General features: G+C 31.8%; 1 protein-coding gene and 1 long non-coding RNA gene across 19 annotated transcripts in view; one reads left to right on the forward strand and one right to left on the reverse strand.

Annotated features, from left to right (window-relative positions):
• The window catches only part of LOC143256815 (uncharacterized), a 45,706-nt gene extending 31,950 nt beyond the window's left edge, over positions 1–13,756 (reverse strand). The window contains exon 1 of the long non-coding RNA XR_013031526.1: positions 12,461–13,756. This is a non-coding gene — a long non-coding RNA (uncharacterized LOC143256815). The remainder of the gene's footprint in view (positions 1–12,460) is intronic.
• Positions 1–20,334, forward strand: part of LOC143256811 (uncharacterized) — a 222,196-nt gene that overhangs the window by 122,831 nt on the left and 79,031 nt on the right. For 10 of the 18 annotated variants that reach the window (XR_013031510.1, XR_013031509.1, XR_013031520.1 and 7 more), the window contains one exon: positions 5,402–6,562. The exons of the other annotated variants lie outside the window; for them this stretch is intronic. Coding sequence is in view for 1 of the 10 variants with exons in the window: in XM_076514524.1 (XP_076370639.1) it covers positions 5,402–5,567 (166 nt within the window). In the remaining 9 variants the exon portion in view is untranslated. Of the gene's footprint in view, positions 1–5,401; positions 6,563–20,334 lie in introns of those variants that run through there. 18 annotated transcript variants of the gene reach the window in all.

Here is a 20,334-nt window from a genome sequence, read left to right on the forward strand (position 1 = left end):
GTAAATAATAGCATGTTTTACTTTATACCGATAAGACATAACAAGTGAATAATATCATGTTTTACTTTATACCGATAAGACATACAAAATAAATAATATCATGTCTTACTTCGTACCGATCAAGACATAACAAGAAAATAACATGTTTTACTTTATACCGATAAGACTTACAAAGTTAATAATATCATGTCTTACTTTATACCGATGATCAAGACATAACAAGAAAATAATGTTTTACTCTATACCGATAAGACCTACAAAGTAAATAATATCATGTCTTACTTTATACCGATCAAGACATAACAAGAAAATATCACATATTACTTCATATTGATCAAGACATAACAAGAAAATAATATCACGCCTTATTTTATAACAGTAGGGTAGAGTGAAAACAAGCTAGTTGAACACAAGAATAACACGCCTTACACTCAACAGTATATGCACCTTTGTTAATTGTGTTGAAAGGATAATTATGTGTTGCTTTTTATGATTCACTTTGATAACAATACATCTGACGTTACACCTGGTACGCTTTTGACACTTGTGGGATCAAAAATTATAAAAACCTAGAATTATTCAGTTACGAAACTGTGTTTCAAAGCAATATAATCGCTCTTTCTTTTTATATATGTGTAGGCGAAGCTACAGTGAATTAATCATTCAAAGCTGAAATTCATGTACTCTGTTAACGTAATATTTCCTTTCTATATCTTAAGCTGCAATACATTTGTTGGTAAGACTACTTACCTTAAATAATTACGAAAATGAATGTTATAAACATAGAAACACGACGTCAAGGAAAACTGTATGAGTAGTCAATGCAACTACACTGAATGTAAAGGTAATTATAGAAAAACATGCAACACCTATATTACGGTCAACAGTATGTTCCATAAGAAAACAAAACTAACTAATATATATATATCTTTTCTTTTCTTTATTTTCAAGTTATTCTTAAGTGTTAGAATTACTCTTTTAAATACTAAACTTTCATTGGAAGATCATGTGCGGCACTTTTCAGATACGTCTTTCTAAATGTACATTTAATAATTATAGAAATATATGGAGGAGATTAAAATGTTTAATGTAACAAATATACTTTCCTGATAAAATCAGTTATTCGGGGGTTTAAAAGACTTAACTCGCCTATGCTAAACTCAAGTTTTATGGTAAATCCTCTTTAATAAGCAAGGAAACTTTCGAAGATTTGATTGTTTGTTTGCTTGATTGTTTTGAATTTCGCGCAAAGCTACGCGAGGGTTATCTACGCTAGCTGTCCCTAATTTAGCAGTATAAGACTAGAGGGAAAGCAGCTAGTCATCACCGTCCACCGTCAACTCGTAGACTACTCTTTTACCAATGAATAGTGGGATTGACCGTTACATTATAACGCCCACACGGCTGAAAGGGCGAGCATGTTTGTTGTGACGGGGACTCCAACCCGCGACCTTCAGATTACGAATCGAGCACCACAACCATCTGGCCGTGCCGGGTCTAAGAGGATTTGATTTGAAAAAAAGCTGTAAATTTGGTTTTTCGATAAATTTTTCATTCTACTTTTTTTTTCTTTTGCTTTAGCGTTAAATCACAAGAATAGAAAAAAAACTTTGCAAGTCGTAAATAGTCGGATCTGAAGAGCATTGTCTTTTGCTTATTGGTTCGATCTGAATATTTAACTATAATTTAAGTGATTAAATTGACCAAAACGGAAGAAGAAAAAGCTGACAAAACCACTGAAAATTATAAGAAATTGCGCTGTTATATTGCAGTTTAACTTTGTTTGTTTTTGAGTTTCGAACAAAGCTACACCAGGACTATCTGCGCTAGCCGTCCCTAATTTGGCAGTGTAAGACTAGAAGGAAGGCAGCTAGTCTTCACCGCCCACTGTCTACTCTTGGACTACTCTTTTACTAACTAATAGTGGGATTGACCAAACATTTTAACACCCTTACGACCGGGCTTAAGGAAAATTATGTCTACAATGCATTCATATGAAAAATATTACAATACTTAGAAACAACGCTTTCTAACAAAGCATATCCATTTCAGAAATTTTCAAAGTGATCGGCAAATGGTTCTCAAGATTTTCAATGAGAAATTAATATTTAGATTCCGTTAACATTCCGCTTTCTTGAGACTTTACCTAGGTTTCACTACACTGAGAGTGACATTTGTTATATGTTTCTATGGCGTATGAAGAATGTTGAAAAATATCAGTCAGATCTTTTAATTTGCATATGAGATACAACATATGGAGTTAGAAAACATGCTCAATGAGGATAATTCTAAATATGTAAACTCTTTATACCTGTTCCGCGAGTTTTCAATAATAATAATAAAATTATTAGAATTCTAGATTTAAGCAAAAATAAGGAACACCAGTGGAAAACAATGGTAGAAAACGGGAATTACTCAAGCTGTGCCAAACCTTTGTGAGCAAAATCGAAATTCTAAACAAATAGAGTTTTCTTTACGTATCCAGATCTAGGATTCTATTGAGCTTGATATACGTTATTATAGATATCCATACAGCCCAAAAATGATACATAAATAGACATATACTCGTATACATTATTTATTATAAGTGAAATATTAATCTCATTTTAACTTAACATAAACTTGTTTTGTGACGTAATCCTACCAAGACACTTACATAATCTTCTTAAAATCTTATATACATTTATCAGCAAAATTCTATGTAACTTGGATTCTGAATAACCTAATTCCATGCTGCTAATCTTACTGATAAAAACTGGAAAATGTTGGCATACGTGTCAGCACGTAAGTGAAACTTCATGTCTCAGTTTTCTCGAACTCTCAAATTTATATATATATTTACTGTATCAATATGTATACATATATATAACTTATTGTTTATTTGGCTCACCACAGTAATAATAACAAACTATTTTCCTGTGAAATACAATATTTTCTCTTTTTATTTTTCTCGTTCCCAAATTATCCTGCCCGTGAACATAAAACCATAAATTATTAATAATCGTTACAAGGGTTCTGTAAGTTTTGTGAATTAACCTACATTTGCTTTATCAGTAAACTTATAAATTTTTTTTATTATTTATATGAACGTGTAAAGGACAAACTTGCATACGTTTATACTATTTTAAAATCACCAAACCCCTAATTACCTGAGAAGGCTTCAAACCCAGAAAGACATACATACACTTAAACTTTTATATAACTCAGCCCACACACGTGCTAACATATATTAGCTAGTGAGATCCACTAAACTCGGAATATTCTTATTTGTTATAGTTAGAATGCTCTTAGGCTAATTACCTAATGGAATTTACATACTTTATATCTTTACCGAAAGGAATCCACATAGTAAACGTAAACCTTAATCTAATAGGCCTACCACGTATCTTTAACTTTTCTCCTGATAGAATATTCCTAGACATCTACCTAACATAGGTATACAGATCTTCCTCTTTATATTTATTTAAAATAATCCAAAAAACATTATTTTGTTATATTATAAAATCCTTATCAAAATTTATAGATTCATATATCTATTCTTAAGTACATATATCTGTTCTTAAGTACGTATATCTGTTCTTAAGTACATATATCTATTCTTAAGTACATATATCTGTTCTTAAGTACATATATCTATTCTTAAGTACATATATGTGTTCTTAAGTACATATATCTATTCTCAAGTACATACATCTGTTCTTAAGTACATATATCTGTTCTTAAGTACATATATCTGTTCTCAAGTACATATATCTGTTTTTAAGTTCATATATCTATTCTCAAGTACATACATCTGTTCTTAAGTACATATATCTATTCTTAAGTACATATATCTGTTCTTAAGTACATATATCTATTCTCAAGTACATACATCTGTTCTTAAGTACATATATCTGTTCTTAAGTACATATATCTGTTCTTAAGTACATATATCTGTTCTCAAGTACATATATCTGTTTTTAAGTTCATATATCTATTCTCAAGTACATACATCTGTTCTTAAGTACATATATTTGTTCTTAAGTACATATATCTGTTCTTAAGTACATATATTTGTTCTTAAGTACATATATCTGTTCTTAAGTACATATATCTGTTCTTAAGTACATATGTGCATGCAATCATTTCTCTAACTAATATCATTGCTGTTTATTAAACTGTAGTTTTGTTTCTTGGATTGTGTTACTTTATTTTCTTGAAAAATCAAATAAAAATGTAATGGCATACCAATGATAACCTGACTTTACTTTTAATATTTTATTATCGAGCCCTTGTATATTTGTCTCTTGGCGATACATTCGCAAAGAAGATTCATACACTCCTACTGAATAAACATCTTCGCCATATAGTATGGCGAATGCCATATTGTTAGAATTTTCTTGCTTCATAAATGAATAGTTTGCCGTATTGTTGAAGTTTTCTTACTTTATAAATTAATAGCTTGCCATATATTTTGGAATTTTCTTGCTTTATAAATGAATAGTTTGCCATATTGCTGGAATGGTTGTTGTGCCCTTGAGCTTTCACTGAGCAAACCTTTTATTACATAACAAATCTGACCAGGTAAAATCATGTGATCATTTGTACGGTATTATGAAATGAACTGTTTTATACATTTCCATTGTGTAATTGTCTTTTAGTATTATGCCATATTGAACAGTACTTTCACTTAAAAACACGCACGTTAACATGCATATAGTTACAAATACGTACATTAACATACATATATTTAAAATACGCATATTAACATACATATAATTACAAGTCCGTACATTAACGTAAATATACTTACAAATACGTATATTAACATAATATAATTACAAGTACACACATTAACGTGCATACACTTAGCGTTCTTTCGTAGTCGATATAGATAACGCAGTTTTAGTTATACGGCAAAAACCTATTATTTCAAATTCGTCTCAAACCATTAATTTGGACCGATTGTTGGCCACAGCTAAATGCTTCATACTTAAAGCTCTAATTGAGAGGAGACAAAGTGTTTTTCATTCTCTCTATTCTGTCTTCCTTTATTCAACTTTCTAGTTTGTTTGTTTTTTTCATTTTGGAAAGAAGAATTAGTCGCAAAACTGCCATTTGAAATGTAATTCCGTTTGCTTTTTACTTCTTTCAAGCTTCAGTTATACAATTCGGGTGGCTTGTAGTATCGAGACAAAATAATAAGGTTTAATAAGAAGGTAAACGTTGCACGAAGCAGCTGGTTCGGAAACTTAGGAAAAAAAAAACACAACGAGTATTTTGCGCGTGACAAATTCCTTTCATGGTTGAACAAACAGGTGTGAGACGATTCTGTAGTTTGTTGGAAAAAATTCCATAATTCATATTTTTATTTGCATAGACACTGCACGTGGCCTTCATATCGCGCTCTTTGTCTTTGCAGGTTAACGTGCGAGAGAGTTTGTGCCAGTAAACCTAAAGAGAGGAGAGTCTTCAAGAGAGGTCATCCTTGGAGGTGTGTGTGTATGTGTGTACCGACGACAGCGCCGAAAAACGGGCCTCCCGCCCAGGTTATACCTTGGCAATTCACCGTCCTCGGGCGTGACTGAACAGTCACGCGAAGTATTGGCTTTCTAAACCCGCTGCAGAACCGAGGTCACCCGTGGGGAGAGCTTCTTGTTCCCCATGAGCCTCACGTAGCTCTTTCCCGGGAGATTGAACCGATATCTCTGCTTTCTTGGAGTAACCATTAAAGTTTCTGATATATTATATTACCAAAATAAAATGGAAAAAAAGTGGTTTTCCTCCATGAAGAAAAAAAAGAGCGAACATCAGAAGCTTTACTGTGAGAGTGAAAAACTCCGTGTTCATTATACCAGAACCGCCACTATTAGAATATAACAAGGAAAAGATTACCCACATTTGTACAGTAATCATAATAAGAGAAGAGAGTTTAAAATACTATTTAAAACTCTGAAGAAAGCCTGATAGTTGTAACTGTAACCTCACATCAGAGCACCTGTAATGATCAGGAACTAGGTTTACAGCAGAGGAGTGAAAAAAAGAATAGCGCGTGATAACGTGCTTAGGAGGCGACAGCAATTTGTTTTTACGGATTCTTCGAGATGTCGCAAAGACAAAACATGAAGTGATTGTTTAATATGGCACGAATCTGGGAGACACTAAAGCAATATTGAGGGAATTAAGAATTTTTTTGTTTATACGACCGAATCAGACTAAAATATGTTTATCAAAATACAACTGTATCAATCTGAAACTTGGATTATTTGTATCTGGAAGAACCGAAAACTAAGCATGTTTTTGACGTGTGCACATTGGATAATTTATATGATGTTTTACGTGTAAGCTTAAAACTGTTTTACCATTTATGCTAAAATAAAAGAAGAATATATATTACCGTTGCTCAAATGTTATAGCTAGGAATGAGCTCTTGTATTCAACAGAAATATACTACAGCTGAGGTTTTCGTTTAAAAAGCTGGAAAAGTTAACAATTTAAATATATTTTATAGGATAATAAAATTGGTCTTATCTGTATAAAAACGTTCTCCATATCCAAGCCAATAAAATGTTCTAACACTGGAGCCATGACTTGAAGTTGATCTAAGTGACTGAGACAAAACAGACACAAGGTACTTATAATGTTGTTAAGTGAGAGTCAGGATAGATACACGTCAAGTCAAAAAAAGGATGGGTTTGGATCCTTATATCACAGCATGTCCATCTGCTTCATTAGCTCAGCAGCTTTTAATGTGACAACATTATCCAGATATCCAAATGTTTAATCTAGGAAAACTTAAACATAGTTTCACAAACTTTGTTTACCCCATAATAACTCGGTTATCTTATCGACATTATACAAATAAAACCGTTGCGTAGATGTTAATACAGAACTCAACATACTAGGATTTAAAAACATTATGACTGCAATGAAGTTCTGTATCAAGTAAAACCTTAAACTTCTAAATATTTTAAGATAATGTCATAATATGATAAAGGCGCATCTGGCAACATGGATTAAAATATATCACATTCGTATAAATATTCTTGTCCCAGCACTACAGTATGTATTTTATATTCTTCAGTAGTACATACATATTGAAGTGATATTTGTTACATAAGATAGGCATGCAATTATCAACAGCAAACGAGACTTGCACTCTATTTCTGGGTAATGAAGAATACCTAATACATCTAAAAACAGGGAACCCACAAAATGATCAGAAAACACGCGATACATTATTCTACACTAGAATTATACCAAAAAGTTTAATTAAAAATACACACTCAAAATACTAATATGTTTTGAAAGAAATAAACATATTAGTAGATCTCAAGAGCAGTCAAATTTATAGCACATTACAGAATACAGTGTGTTCTAAAACTAGAAAACACACTGATAACAACAAGAAGAACAACGTATCTCAAACTAACAGATACGGCAGTAATGATGTGTACATGTCGTTGAATAAAGTACACCAGTAAATACACCTCCTAGTATGGAGCATACCAGAACAAACAGAACGAGAAGAAATATCAATATGTTTTGGAAACAAGCAGGGTATGTTTTATCGTAATAGTGTTCTTTTTGGAATTTTGCACAAAGTTATACCTACACTAGTTATCTCTGTATTTTTAAGTGACAGAATGGAGTGAAAGGAACTCTTGTGCTGTTCTAATCAAACAGTTGGATTTGACAATCACTTATAAGCACCCAAGTTCCCTAAATGTGGATCCCCAGTGGCATATCTGCGCACTTACAACGTTAGAAACCGGATTTCAATTTCTGTGATGGAAAACCGTAAATGGCCCATCGTGTATATTTGTGCTTAAACTACAAAAAAAAAGAAACAAACAAACCCTAAGTGCTCAATACAATTTTGTAGGGAAAGGGGCCTTCAGATTTACAGTCGGACATGATAACTACTGGACATGTCCAGTTGCGTAATTGTGTTATTTAATAATGAATAAATGTGAAATATTTTATCTGGGCACAGTCCTTCAAACAATTTAAATAATTTGGAAATCATTCTTAAATGTAGAAAATTAACCCTTAAGATCTAATGAATTTTAAGACGATTGTTCTAACGCATCTTACAAAGAATTTTAATGTAATTATTCTTTAATATTAGAAAGGAGAGCGGGTCTTATAAATGGTAAAATATATGTTGTGTAGAAAGTATAAGAACAATGGAAATTTAAAAAATCTGGTAATCAAAAACACCTCGGCTCTGATTTCATATTAAATACACTATAAAGAGATAATGGGAAAGATAAATTAACATTGGATAAATTGTCCATAAAGGGTGGTTGAAATATATCATCGTTAAATGTTTAACTGTTCAGTTTGGTATGTTTAATCTATGATAGTCAGTGTTCAGTTTGCTATATTTAATGTATTATAGTCAGTGTTTAGTTTGCTATGTTTAATGTGTTATAGTCAGTGTTCAGTTTGCTATGTTTAATGTGTTATAGTCAGTTTTCAGTTTGCTATGTTTAATGTATTATAGTCAGTAATTTCGACATTTAAGCTTCATTAACGTTGTTCCAGACATGTTTAATCACAAAACGGCGTAGTGTTCCCTAAATGACAAAGAGCTTTCATAGTTACTGAAATGATGAATGAAAACATTTAAAACTAAAGCTAGGTGGTATTTTGGGGAGTGGGAGGGACAATAAAAAGTTTTCCTTTTTCTTCTGCCGTTGTTGCTATAAAATAATTAAAGAAACGTTCCCCACGAAATACTTCACGTAGCATTTTAGATTTGGTTCGTTTTGAATTTCGCGCAAAGCTACACGACGGCTATCTGTGCTAGCCGTCCCTAATTTAGCAGTGCAAAACTAGAGGGAAGGCAGCTAGTCATCACCACCCACCACCAAGTCGTGGGCTACTCTTTTACCAACGAATAATGGGATTGATCGTAAAATTATAACGTCCCCACAACTGAAAGGGCGAACATATTTGGTGTGACGGGAATTCGAACCCTCGACCTTCAGATTACGAGTCGAGTGCATTAACCACCTGGCCATATCGGTCCAGCATTTTGGGATAATCAAGAATACAAAACTAAACTATGTATTGGTTTATCAGAACCATCCACTAGTAATAACACACTCTATTGGTATTATCTAAGTCTGTGAATTACGTATTAAGTGTGGTAAGTTGTGAATTAACGTAGGGCAAGTATGTAGTTAGTATTCTCTTTTATGATGAAGTTATTTTCATGTATATATCATTCCTATATTGACGATAAGAATGTTTCTTTCACTCGTTTCATACCATTGCTTCTTTCTCACTGTCTGTTGTAATTCAAGAATAATCATTTGTAAACATTTAGCTTTCTATGCAAAAATAATTATTTGTCGAAAGGATTACATATCTGCAGCAGAGGGAGACAGGACGTGCCGGTATAACGGTACTGCATGGTGGCGGGAACTGATGCCGTGGGAAGGAAGCAGGAAGATAAAAGTCTCGCAACAGGATGTACCCGCTTCGGCAAGCATTAAAAGAAAAATAAGTCGTGCAGTTCATTTGACACGTGATAAGTTGCAGATGGCGTATCAATGTCAACATTCATACTCAATATCAGTAGGTTTATTCAAGGACATCCTATTTTTAGCTTGCCTAAAAATCAAGCTTTGTTTGTTTTATTATTTAGAACTAAACACTTCATTATTCCTCAAATTACCCAGATTACCCTCAGAGGAAGAAAGTCCCTATAATTCTTTATCCATTATTTAAAGCTTGTGTTGATTTTTATCACACTTTACAGCATTCTCTTTAGCTAAGACTAGTTTTTAGTCATTAGTACTCTTACAGTTAGATTAGTCCTATTCTAAAAACTAATCTTGCTGTAAAAGGTGTAAATTGTAATGAAATATATTTTACCGGTATCTAAACTCAAAACGAAACTAGTGTGTTGTCTTTCTTTAATTTTTCTATGTTTTTAATGAAGTATTCTTCAAATCTCATATTATGCGTATATGTATGTCTATATAAAAATGAGCAAAACAAGAAATTGGCATACGCATGCGTAATGAGCTGCTGCTTCCAAGGTGTGGCTCATAGTGGTGTCGTCTTTTTTCTATTTTCTGCAATGCTTTGTTCAAACTATATTAAACACACGGCTAGCTATTATCAATATTAATACACGCAATAGTAAACTTGTCAGTAACGGTCGCTTTTGTACGCTCTAAACAATGTATGTTTAATAATAAATTATCTATTTGAACTTCATAATTGTTTTATGCATTCTCAGCACAATTTCAATTAAGACAAACAAACACATGGTGAGAAACTTATTTTACTTCTGTTAGTTTCTTGTGTTTTAAACTAATTTGTTTCGGAAAGTGCTCCTACACAAAGAACTTTTAACTAGAGTGCTCTTTAAATGACATAAACTATTTTGTAAGTATTTCTACATATCAACAATGCGTCATTGTGCAAGTTGAAGCTTAAGACATTTCGTAGTCTTAATTCACCGTATATTGTATACTGAGATAGTCTGAATAAAGAAAACAAGCGTAGGCCTAACATCTTTTCTATACAAAAGTTTTTATTTGAAGCAAAATATTTATACCACCATTTTTAATATTACTGTTTCATTATTCTGCCTTTTAAAAATATGTATAAATTATCCCATAATTAGAATTAATTAAAGCACTCTATTGAAACAATTTATTCTGTTCGTATTGTAGATTGTTTAGCTCTTTTATGGCTGGTATGGAAAATATTCACTTGACATTGTTAACTAAAGGTTCCTAACAACCGTAAAGGTCTTTTATATCAGGAACTAACATTGTCAGGCGACTTTATATTTTTCAGTTCGATAAGTACTTTAAAAAGAAAGAGTTAAACATCTTTAAGGTTAACTTAGTGTACTGGTTATTTTTTCCCCCATGGACCATATTTGCGTAATTTTATAAGGGTGTTTCACAATAACTCCAATTATATATAGTTTGTATAGTCTTTCTTTAAAGAAGTATACAATAAATGAATTTAGTATAACGTTTTTGATATTTTGCCAATTTTACCTGGTTCCTGGTAATACAAAGTACCTGGTTGCAGAAGGGTTAACAAAATGTTAGTTTTAAAATCCTTTTTTTTCTAAAATCTGCTTCAAATCATATGCCAAATTCTGACTACATATGAAGCAATCTTATAACAAATCATATGCTCATAGTTGTTGTTTTTTAAATTTAAAGTAAATATTAAGAAAGAATAAAGTAAAGAAAAACGAAAAATTGGCTTACTTGAGAAGCATACAAAATATCTAGTCACTAACTGTGACTACTTTCGTGAATCGCCTCTTTTGTTAAATGGAAATTGAAAAAAACTTGTCTTATTGGATTTTGTTGAACACGTAGAACCAAGAAATTCAGTAACTTAAATGTATTTTTTTTATTTTCTTAAATTATTTGCATTGGTAAGACTAATGGATAAAAATAACATTTATGAAATTTAGGCTAATACTACTGGATAATATTGACTTACAAATAAATACACGAGTTAATCTTATCACATTAGTTTTACGATATAGACATGACTGTGATAATGTTTGCTTAAGATATTTTCATTAAAATAATTTTGAGTCTAAATTTCAAAGGACCAAAAAATTATATGTTTTGGTTACTAAATACTTTAACCTTAAGAAGAAAATAATGTCAGATGACTTATATATATATATAGAACTTTATGATACTGTAATTAATTTAAGTTACATTTGAAGATATATTAATGAATGTCTTCTAATCACTGCCCCTTCCGTTTCACGAGTCTGATGTTAAAGTATCAATGCTTTGGTTCGAAAATAATATAATAATGGAGTGAGCTCCATTAAATATTAATTGAGTTAATATTAAGAACTTAACTTCTGAACAGTGTATACAATGTATTTTCTGATGTAAGCATTCGGTGAAACTTAGTATTAAGAAATGTGTGAAGCTTTTAAATTTGTTCATATTGTCATATATGAGTGAAGCCACATTTCATACGTAATCATAAAAGGAAGAAAATCACAAACATTGCTATGTCAAATTTTGGGTGTATGAATCTCTCTGTCAAGGATAAAGATTAATTTATACTGTATTTCTTATAAAATGAATATTTTGCTTTCCTTAAGGCTACGGTGGCTCAGCGGCATATCTGAGGACTTATAACACAAAAAATCCGGTTTCAGTACTCGAGCAGAAATTGCCAATTATGCAAATTAACAAACAAATAAACTTTCCTAAGGAAAATTCTTTCGTACACTTTCCATCTGTGCCAGATCTCTGTAGAAAATTTCAATCATCTTCATCAAGGCGGTTTGTAAGATAAGTAACTTGTGAACCTGTACTTAAAACTGAACAAATTAAATTTCAAAACAAAATCATGGGCTAAGTCTTACAGTGCTGTGTAATGTTAAACTAAAAGTTACTGTAACAATTATCGTAACTTAAGGCTACTATGTTTCGGCTCAAAAATAATTTGTCTTTCTTACCTTTAGAAGTATTTTAGCTGCGACTTCTAGTACACCGATTACACTAACATAGAGATGGCATGACCTATTAATAACACTTTTACCGTTAAAAAAACATTGTTAACATCATGTTAAATTAGACACATAAGATATTTTCTGAGAAACTTGTTAGTTTTCTCTGTAAATATTTTCTTTACGTTGTGGTCTTAGAATCATCACGAGCATGGTATGAAGTTCCTACCCTTAAATTCCCTGTAAGAACTCCATACCTCGCTCTCGATAACCCTACTATCACCCTTTCTTCATTTCTGCACCTTCGTCTCCTTGTGTTCAAATAAGTAATTCTCTGCAAGGACTCCATATCTCGTTCTCGATAACCCTACTATCACCCTTTCTTCACTTCTGCACCTTCGTCTCCTTGTGTTCAAATAAGTAATTCTCTGCAAGGACTTCATACCTCGTTCTCAATGACCCTATTGTCACCCTTCCCTTACTCTTGCACCTTTAACTCCTTGAGCAACTCTCTAAACAGGATTTCATTGGTTAGTTATTGAAATCTAAATTACTACGACGCATCTGTTCCTTCAGTATAAAATTTTCGTAATAATTTCAACCAATTACTCGCAAGAACTTCATTCTTTGCTTCAGAAAATCTTTCCATTCTTTTCTCCCGAAAACCTTCTGCAAACCAGTTTTTACTCGTGTAATCTCAACTCGTTTACTTGATATCAAGAATTTATTGTTTTTGCTCGAGTGGGATCTGGAATATGAGAAAAATTGATAAGACAACACCTTTACATTTTAATAATCAGGTGTATCATTTACGCTCTGCCTAAATCGTTTCACGTTTGCAGATAACAAAGTCCAGTTCGTAGGTCTAATTTTCTTTTCGTGGTAAAAGTCGATAGTATTACTATAAACAGCTTACTAAAGTTCTCAGTGCAGTCTTGAATACTGTAGATATTGCTAATTTTCAAGTCTTATGTAGTATACGCCACTTTCAAACCGAGTGAACAAAGGCTTATGTCACATCGAACGCAACAATGTACGAGAAATCGCGCTGTAGCCGCTCTAGCGTCCCTCACTGTTGCGTCAGAACGCGTTTGCTTAGTGAATTGAATCAACGAACGTTGAAGAATTTCTAACTTCTCGTTTTTATCCACAACAACTCTCCTGGTTCAGTTGGTGTGGTACAAGGTGTGTTCGTCATTGATGGCACATTATACTCTGCGTTTCAAAGATAAAGAACTAAAAAAATAAAAAAAAGGTTTAGATCATCGACCAACGCCTCTCTTCCTGACTAACGCAGAAAAGCAACTGGCTTTATCTTCTCAATGCCTCTGTCTATCTCTGATCACACGCTCGTTCGCTGCAGCGTTGCTGTAGAAAAGCTCACCATTCGAGTATTTGATTGGTGAATTCTATCCAATAGTACCGCCTTCATCCCCATTAGACATCCAATCACAATCACACCTATATGTAAGGATGTCCAATAGGCAAATACCGAAGCCATTAACGCGTTTGTCAGGAATTGGGCGCAGTGTGGTAATTGGTAAATATTAAATAAAATAATTACTGCGCAATTTTGGAGCGCACGTAACATAGAAAAAAAAAAAAAACTCAACCCAACTAAGACGAGCATAGTTTTAAAAAAATCATTTGACTGTGTGTAAAACGGAAGGAAGTTTTATAGTTGTAGTGGCATTCCAAAGCGTTTACAAAACAAATCTGTCTAAGATTAGTTTTAGATGGATGATTTGGGAGAGTGAATACCCACTTGCTACCAAGAAATATATGTTCATTTGCTTTGCTAATCGCAGGAATGTCCTGTGCCTTTTTCTTACCTTCACTGTTTATTATTTCCAGGTTATCTTTTGGTGTATTTTATTACTATTTATGACTGACCTTATGTACATATATAATTTGATTTTGCACTCATAACAAGAACCACGTTTCACTTTTCTTTAAAATGTCTATATATATATAGATATATTAGTATTTTTTGTGATTATATTCGTGTAAAAAACACAAATCTATTGATTCTGGTAAGCATGGGTTCAAAAGTAATGGTAAACGACATAAAATATATCATATTTGCCCATCAAATCTGGTGAGCAATCAAATTATGTCAATTAGCTCAGGCGTATAACTGAGTATGACGCACAATCCGAGTGAGTATTTTAGTGAGATGAAATTGGTATTTGTTATGATGGCAGGTATGTTTTATACACAAGTGTCATTATTAGTTAGTCTATTTCAGTTATGAAGGTTTACAGCTTCTAGACATTCTCGTCTTCCTGGAATTGTTTATGGTGCTGTTGGAAACAGTTGATAAAAACAAACTAGTTAAAGTTTACTTCTTTGTAATTAGAAAGTTTATTCCCATATATCTCTATCCTAAATCACACAGTTAACGTTTCCTTTATTGGATATTTACAGTTATAAAAACAAGAAAAGAAATCGACACAAAGAAAACAGAAGGAGCAAAACCGTCTTTCATTAAACTTTGGGCCCGTAATCAGAGAGTCGCAGGTTTGAATCCCCTTTATAACAAACATGCTTGCCCTTTCAGTCATGTAGGCGTTATAATGTTACGAACAATCCCACTATTCGTTGGTAAAAGAGTGGGTAAAGAGTTGGCAGTGGGTGGTGATGACTAGCTGCCTTCCCTCTAGTCTTACACAGCTAAATTAGGGACGGCTAGCGCAGATAGCCCTCGTGTAACTTTGCGCGAAATTCAAAACAAACCAAACCATAAAACTTTGAAACAATTCACGTACATATATATATATATATACAATAGTTACTAACCATCACTAAGAAATCCAAGTTTCTATCTACGCAACCCTTTTTAGCGAATATTTATTTACTATTTACATCTCCAAATTCAACAGTTATAGCATTATTCCTATCCTACGGTCGTTTTTTTCTGATACTTTATCAAGAACAGTCTGTACATTTCTGAGTGAAATCATAGCTTCCTTTAGTATAAGTAACTCAGTTTTTAAAACATCTATAACTTATTGCTAAACGTTAAGAAAGAAACAACAATTACTACAAACATTTGTTTGTTGGATGCCACAAAAATGTTTACACAATTTTAAACACGTGTATATTCCAGTAATAAACTTGCATCATAGGGAGATAAAGTTATTACACTAAATATTCCTAGTTCGTATATAATAATTAGTACCATGGAATGCAATCATCTGTTTGTACCTAATTTCATTAAAGAGAAAAAATAAAATGTGAATAATAGAATATTCAAACGTATAGGTGAAAATGGATAAAACTTTTCTGAGCTATAAATACCTTTAACTGTAGTCAATATCCGTATTTCTGTAAACATTGAACCTTTTTCCCCTTTGTAAGTTGAGGTTAGAAGGGGTAAAGTACTTCCATATTTATATATGGATGATGTTGAAATATTCCACTTGAATTGTTTTGCCAACAGGTTTTTCACAAAACGTGTATTTTAAACTTCCTACTGTCAAAGCTTCAGCTCTTGAGAAGCAAATAATTCCACAACTCTGCACACTTCCATTAAAACCGACAATTTGTTGTTAGATGTCGCTTATCATTCAATTCTTCAGGATGTGCTACTTTATGTTTTGTTTATCTGAAGAAGCATATTATGTTTTAATTGATTCATTCTAGTTTTTTTGTAGAGTCACACTTTCATTTATGTAAAAAAGTTAATTTATATAAACTAGATATCGTTGATCGACACGTTGTACTTTGGAGATGTTGATTAGTTTACTGTTCATATGTCCATGGCACTCGTAACCATCTTAAATTAATATTGCACGATTATCGTATAATGTTTTTCTAATTAATTCGGTTTTGTAATTTAAGATAAGTTGTTTAATAGATAAACTTCCATTTGGATTAGAAATAGGATTCAATAAACTTCGTGTATTCGTAAACCACTTCTCACACTCTTGGAACGCAGCAATTCAAAAGCATCCACAAATGATTAACATTCATTTAAATTGTTTGATGATGCTCAAGTTAGATCAAACCCCAGATATTAATCTGATTTGATTTTTCCTCCTGTTATCTGGTTTATGTCAATACTACACACTAAAACAATAACTTATACAGGCAGATAACATCTAAAAAGTTATGCACACATCGAAAATAAACAACAGTGTGCAGTTGCATCAGATATCGAAATGAATAGAAAATTATTAAGTAATTATAACATTTGCATTTTGTTTCCCTATAAAGTATATATATAAATTGTCACATCAACTTCAATGATCAAACCTTCATTAGAATGTTTTAGCATTGTGTGTTACGCCAATGTTTTACGTAAAATACTTGTACAACTTCGATAGTTTAATTAATCAGAATTCTGAATTCTATTTTAGACACATTTTTCTAAATTATTTATACACCAGCTATGTTGGTTACGGTGTCCTTACATTCGCAGGTCGTACTTAAATATGTAAACTAATTTACTGTTGATATTAATTCTCTCGATTACTACAGGAATTTCATATATTTACATACAAAATTATCCAATTCACCAAATGTTTTGGCACGTGTTTTATACTGAGAATTGTAAAATAACATAAAAATAGTGAAAATATTCGAATATGTGTAAGACAATGTATATCGTATATTTAATAGGTTTGGAAGGTTTGTAACAACATGAACCAACAACTGTCAATAAATTCTTTAAATAACTGAAATATTTAACATAGATAACAGAACACGTGACAGAAACTCACCAAATCCATTTCTGCACACTCATAACTTTTGGAAAATTGTAAGCATTTGTAAAATACAGATCATAAGCAAACAAATAAAAATCATACACAACTTCCAACAGTGTAGAGAATACACACAGTTTGATTTGTTTTGAATTTCGCGCAAAACTACTCGACGGCTATATGCGCTAGCCGTCCCTAATTTAGCAGTGTAAGACTAGAGGGAAAGCAGCTAGTCATCACCATCCCCTGTCACCTCTTGGGCTACTCTTTTACTAAAAAATAGTGGAATTGACCATCACATTATAACGCCTCCACGGCTGAAAGGGCGAGCATGTTTGATGTGACGGGAATTCGAATCCGCGGCTTTAAGATAACGAGTCGAGTGCCTTAACCACTTGGCCACGCCGGGTTTGAATATATACGGAGTAAAGCAAGGACAACTTAGAGCATTTTATAAAAAGAAATTAAGTTTCGATACCCTCAGCTGTAAGTCTACGGATTTACAACGCTAAAATAAAGGGTTCGATTCCTCTCGGTGAACTCAGCAAGTTTCACAATGTAGCTTTGCTGTAAGAAAACACACACACACACACATTTGATACCCCTGCAGTGAGCAGAGCACAGATATCCCAATCTGTTGATTAAAAATTTATCAAATAATACTAATGATCTGAGAATAAAACGTAGAGTTTGTGAGAAAGACATTACAGTACGGGAGTAAAATCTATTCAGAAATCATCACACAAATTTGCACGTATTCTAACTATCATATAACGATGCCTGCTGAGTATCCTATATTTTTCTATAATGCAATCATCGTTAATCGACTAGATATAATTGACATTTTATTCTATTGGTACCTCCCATATAACTATTAAACACTAAATAGTGTTTTCATACTAACTCTTAATTCATAGTTGACCACTTCTGAAATTTCTACCATCAATTAATTATTAACAAGGGATAAAACAATGGGAACTAATGTGAAAAGATGAGACATTTCAGATTAAGATGGCATTCGAAAAAATTGACAGCAGCATAAACAGGAAGAACAGAACAAAAGTACTGTTAACGACAGTGCGCTGACTTGACTGAACATTAAAATATATACAGTAATTAGTTCATTTTTACAGTACTAAATTCTAAACTTCAACTTATGGGAACAAACTTGGGTGTCTGTTTACTGGTTAACAAACAATACTTTGTAGTTATTTAAGTAGTAATTACTTGAGCAAAATGCGTTGTTTTAATTCATTTAAAACACAAGAATATTAAATTATTAAAACGCAACCTATTGTTTTAGTTCGTTTCTTGTTATAATTATTGAAACAAACACCGTTGTTTTAATTACCTTAAATCATATAAGTGCTGAAATACAGGAACAAACCTTGGTTTATTTAAGTTAAATACCGTTATATATAACTATTAAAATGATTTATATTTGCATTTTACATTTATGGCAAAGCGATAAAGCTGTTTGATGCCGTCTCTAATTTTGAACTACTAACCAGGGAATAAACAGCCAGAATCCATTCGTGCTAAGGTAATAACTGTCACCTTATAATCCACATACAGCTTAAAGTGGGCGAAGATGGGGAATAGCTTATAAGATTAGTTCCTAGATTTTTAGCTTCGAAATTCGGGACACCACCACAAGACCAAATGCTACCTATATTGAAAAAAAAACGTTTGATATTTTAGCTTATTAAAAATGCAAAAAATAATAATAAAATTCATGTAGCAACCTTTGAAGTTTTTCGAAGATCAAACTAAAAGAGTGTATAACTAATGAAACATTACGATGCTTCACTGGATTTAAGTTGACAAAAATATGAAAATACGAAACTTAAATAACGTTTGATGACAAAAAGAAAAACCTTTCGTTTCAGTTATATCATAAACAAAAATAGAAAGTTATAGAAATAAGTCATAATTTAAAATCCAAAACATAAAACTAATGTTTGACAAATTTAAAATAGTAAAATAAATTATTGAGATAAGCCTAAACGTTTGAGCTAGGTTTAAAATGCAAAAATTGAAAACAATAAAAAAATTCACGGTCCAGTTAGTTACAGACATAAAAATATTGAATAACAAAACAACTCTTGTCGGTTTACTGTTTAAAATCATGAAAAATATCAAACTACTGTAGGAAACTACGAGATTTTACAAAGTTTTAAACAGAAAATTTGGAAACCTTAAAGCAAAACATAATGTAGTTTATTTCAAACATGAATTTAATGAATTTTTGAAACAATGCTTGACTTTTGATTAGTTTAATACAAAACTACTTAATACAAGAAACAACCTTTGATTATATAGTTACTTCGAAATTGAGAACTTTGGAAAATTTAACAAATAATTCATTATTCTTTGTTTGCTTGGTTTAAGATACAAATATATAAAAAGAATTAGAACTTGATGATTTTAAATATTAAAATATATTAATTTGAAACTATTAAAAGTATTTTTTCATATATACGTTCATTTGAGTTCGTTGAAACTAGAAATCAGAAAACAATAATAAATACGTATTTCAACTGTGTTGTGTTTTTTCCAAGAGCTGATATTCATATATTACATTGTTTTTTATAAATTAAGGAGAGTATAATAATAAGAAAAATATTTTAATTCTACAAAATATCTAATATATATATGAAATTCTATTTTGATATTTGTTTCGTAAACCAAAACAGAGTTATTGAGTTAAAAGCCAAATAAACAAATATTTAAAAACATTAGATGAGTAAAACCACAAAAACTGAATATGAACGTTTTCTCTGTTTCTAAAATAACACAAAAATACATTATTCTAGTCTGCTGACAGATCAGTTATTAGCTCAACTTAACTCGTATACATTCTTAATATAATTAAATAATAACATATATAAAGGCAAGGCTAAGGAACAAAGAGGATATTCAATGAACCTATATTTCAAATCTGACATCTCTAAAACAGTTCTAGTGTAGATATTTACAAATTTTGAATTAATCCTTCAACTATGTCAGAGGTCATGATGATATCAGGAAAGCATTCATTTCTGTTCCACTTGTACTTTAATCGCTCAAATATTCACTTAGACTTAAAATTACAATATTATGTGAAAACCTATCATGTAGTCATCTGAAAATCTAGTAGTAAACATTCATGTTTTTACGTACCTTAGATGCATAATG

Source organism: Tachypleus tridentatus, chromosome 7 (genome assembly GCF_004210375.1).
Source record: "Tachypleus tridentatus isolate NWPU-2018 chromosome 7, ASM421037v1, whole genome shotgun sequence".
In the NCBI taxonomy this organism is placed as follows: Eukaryota; Metazoa; Arthropoda; class Merostomata; order Xiphosura; family Limulidae; genus Tachypleus; species Tachypleus tridentatus.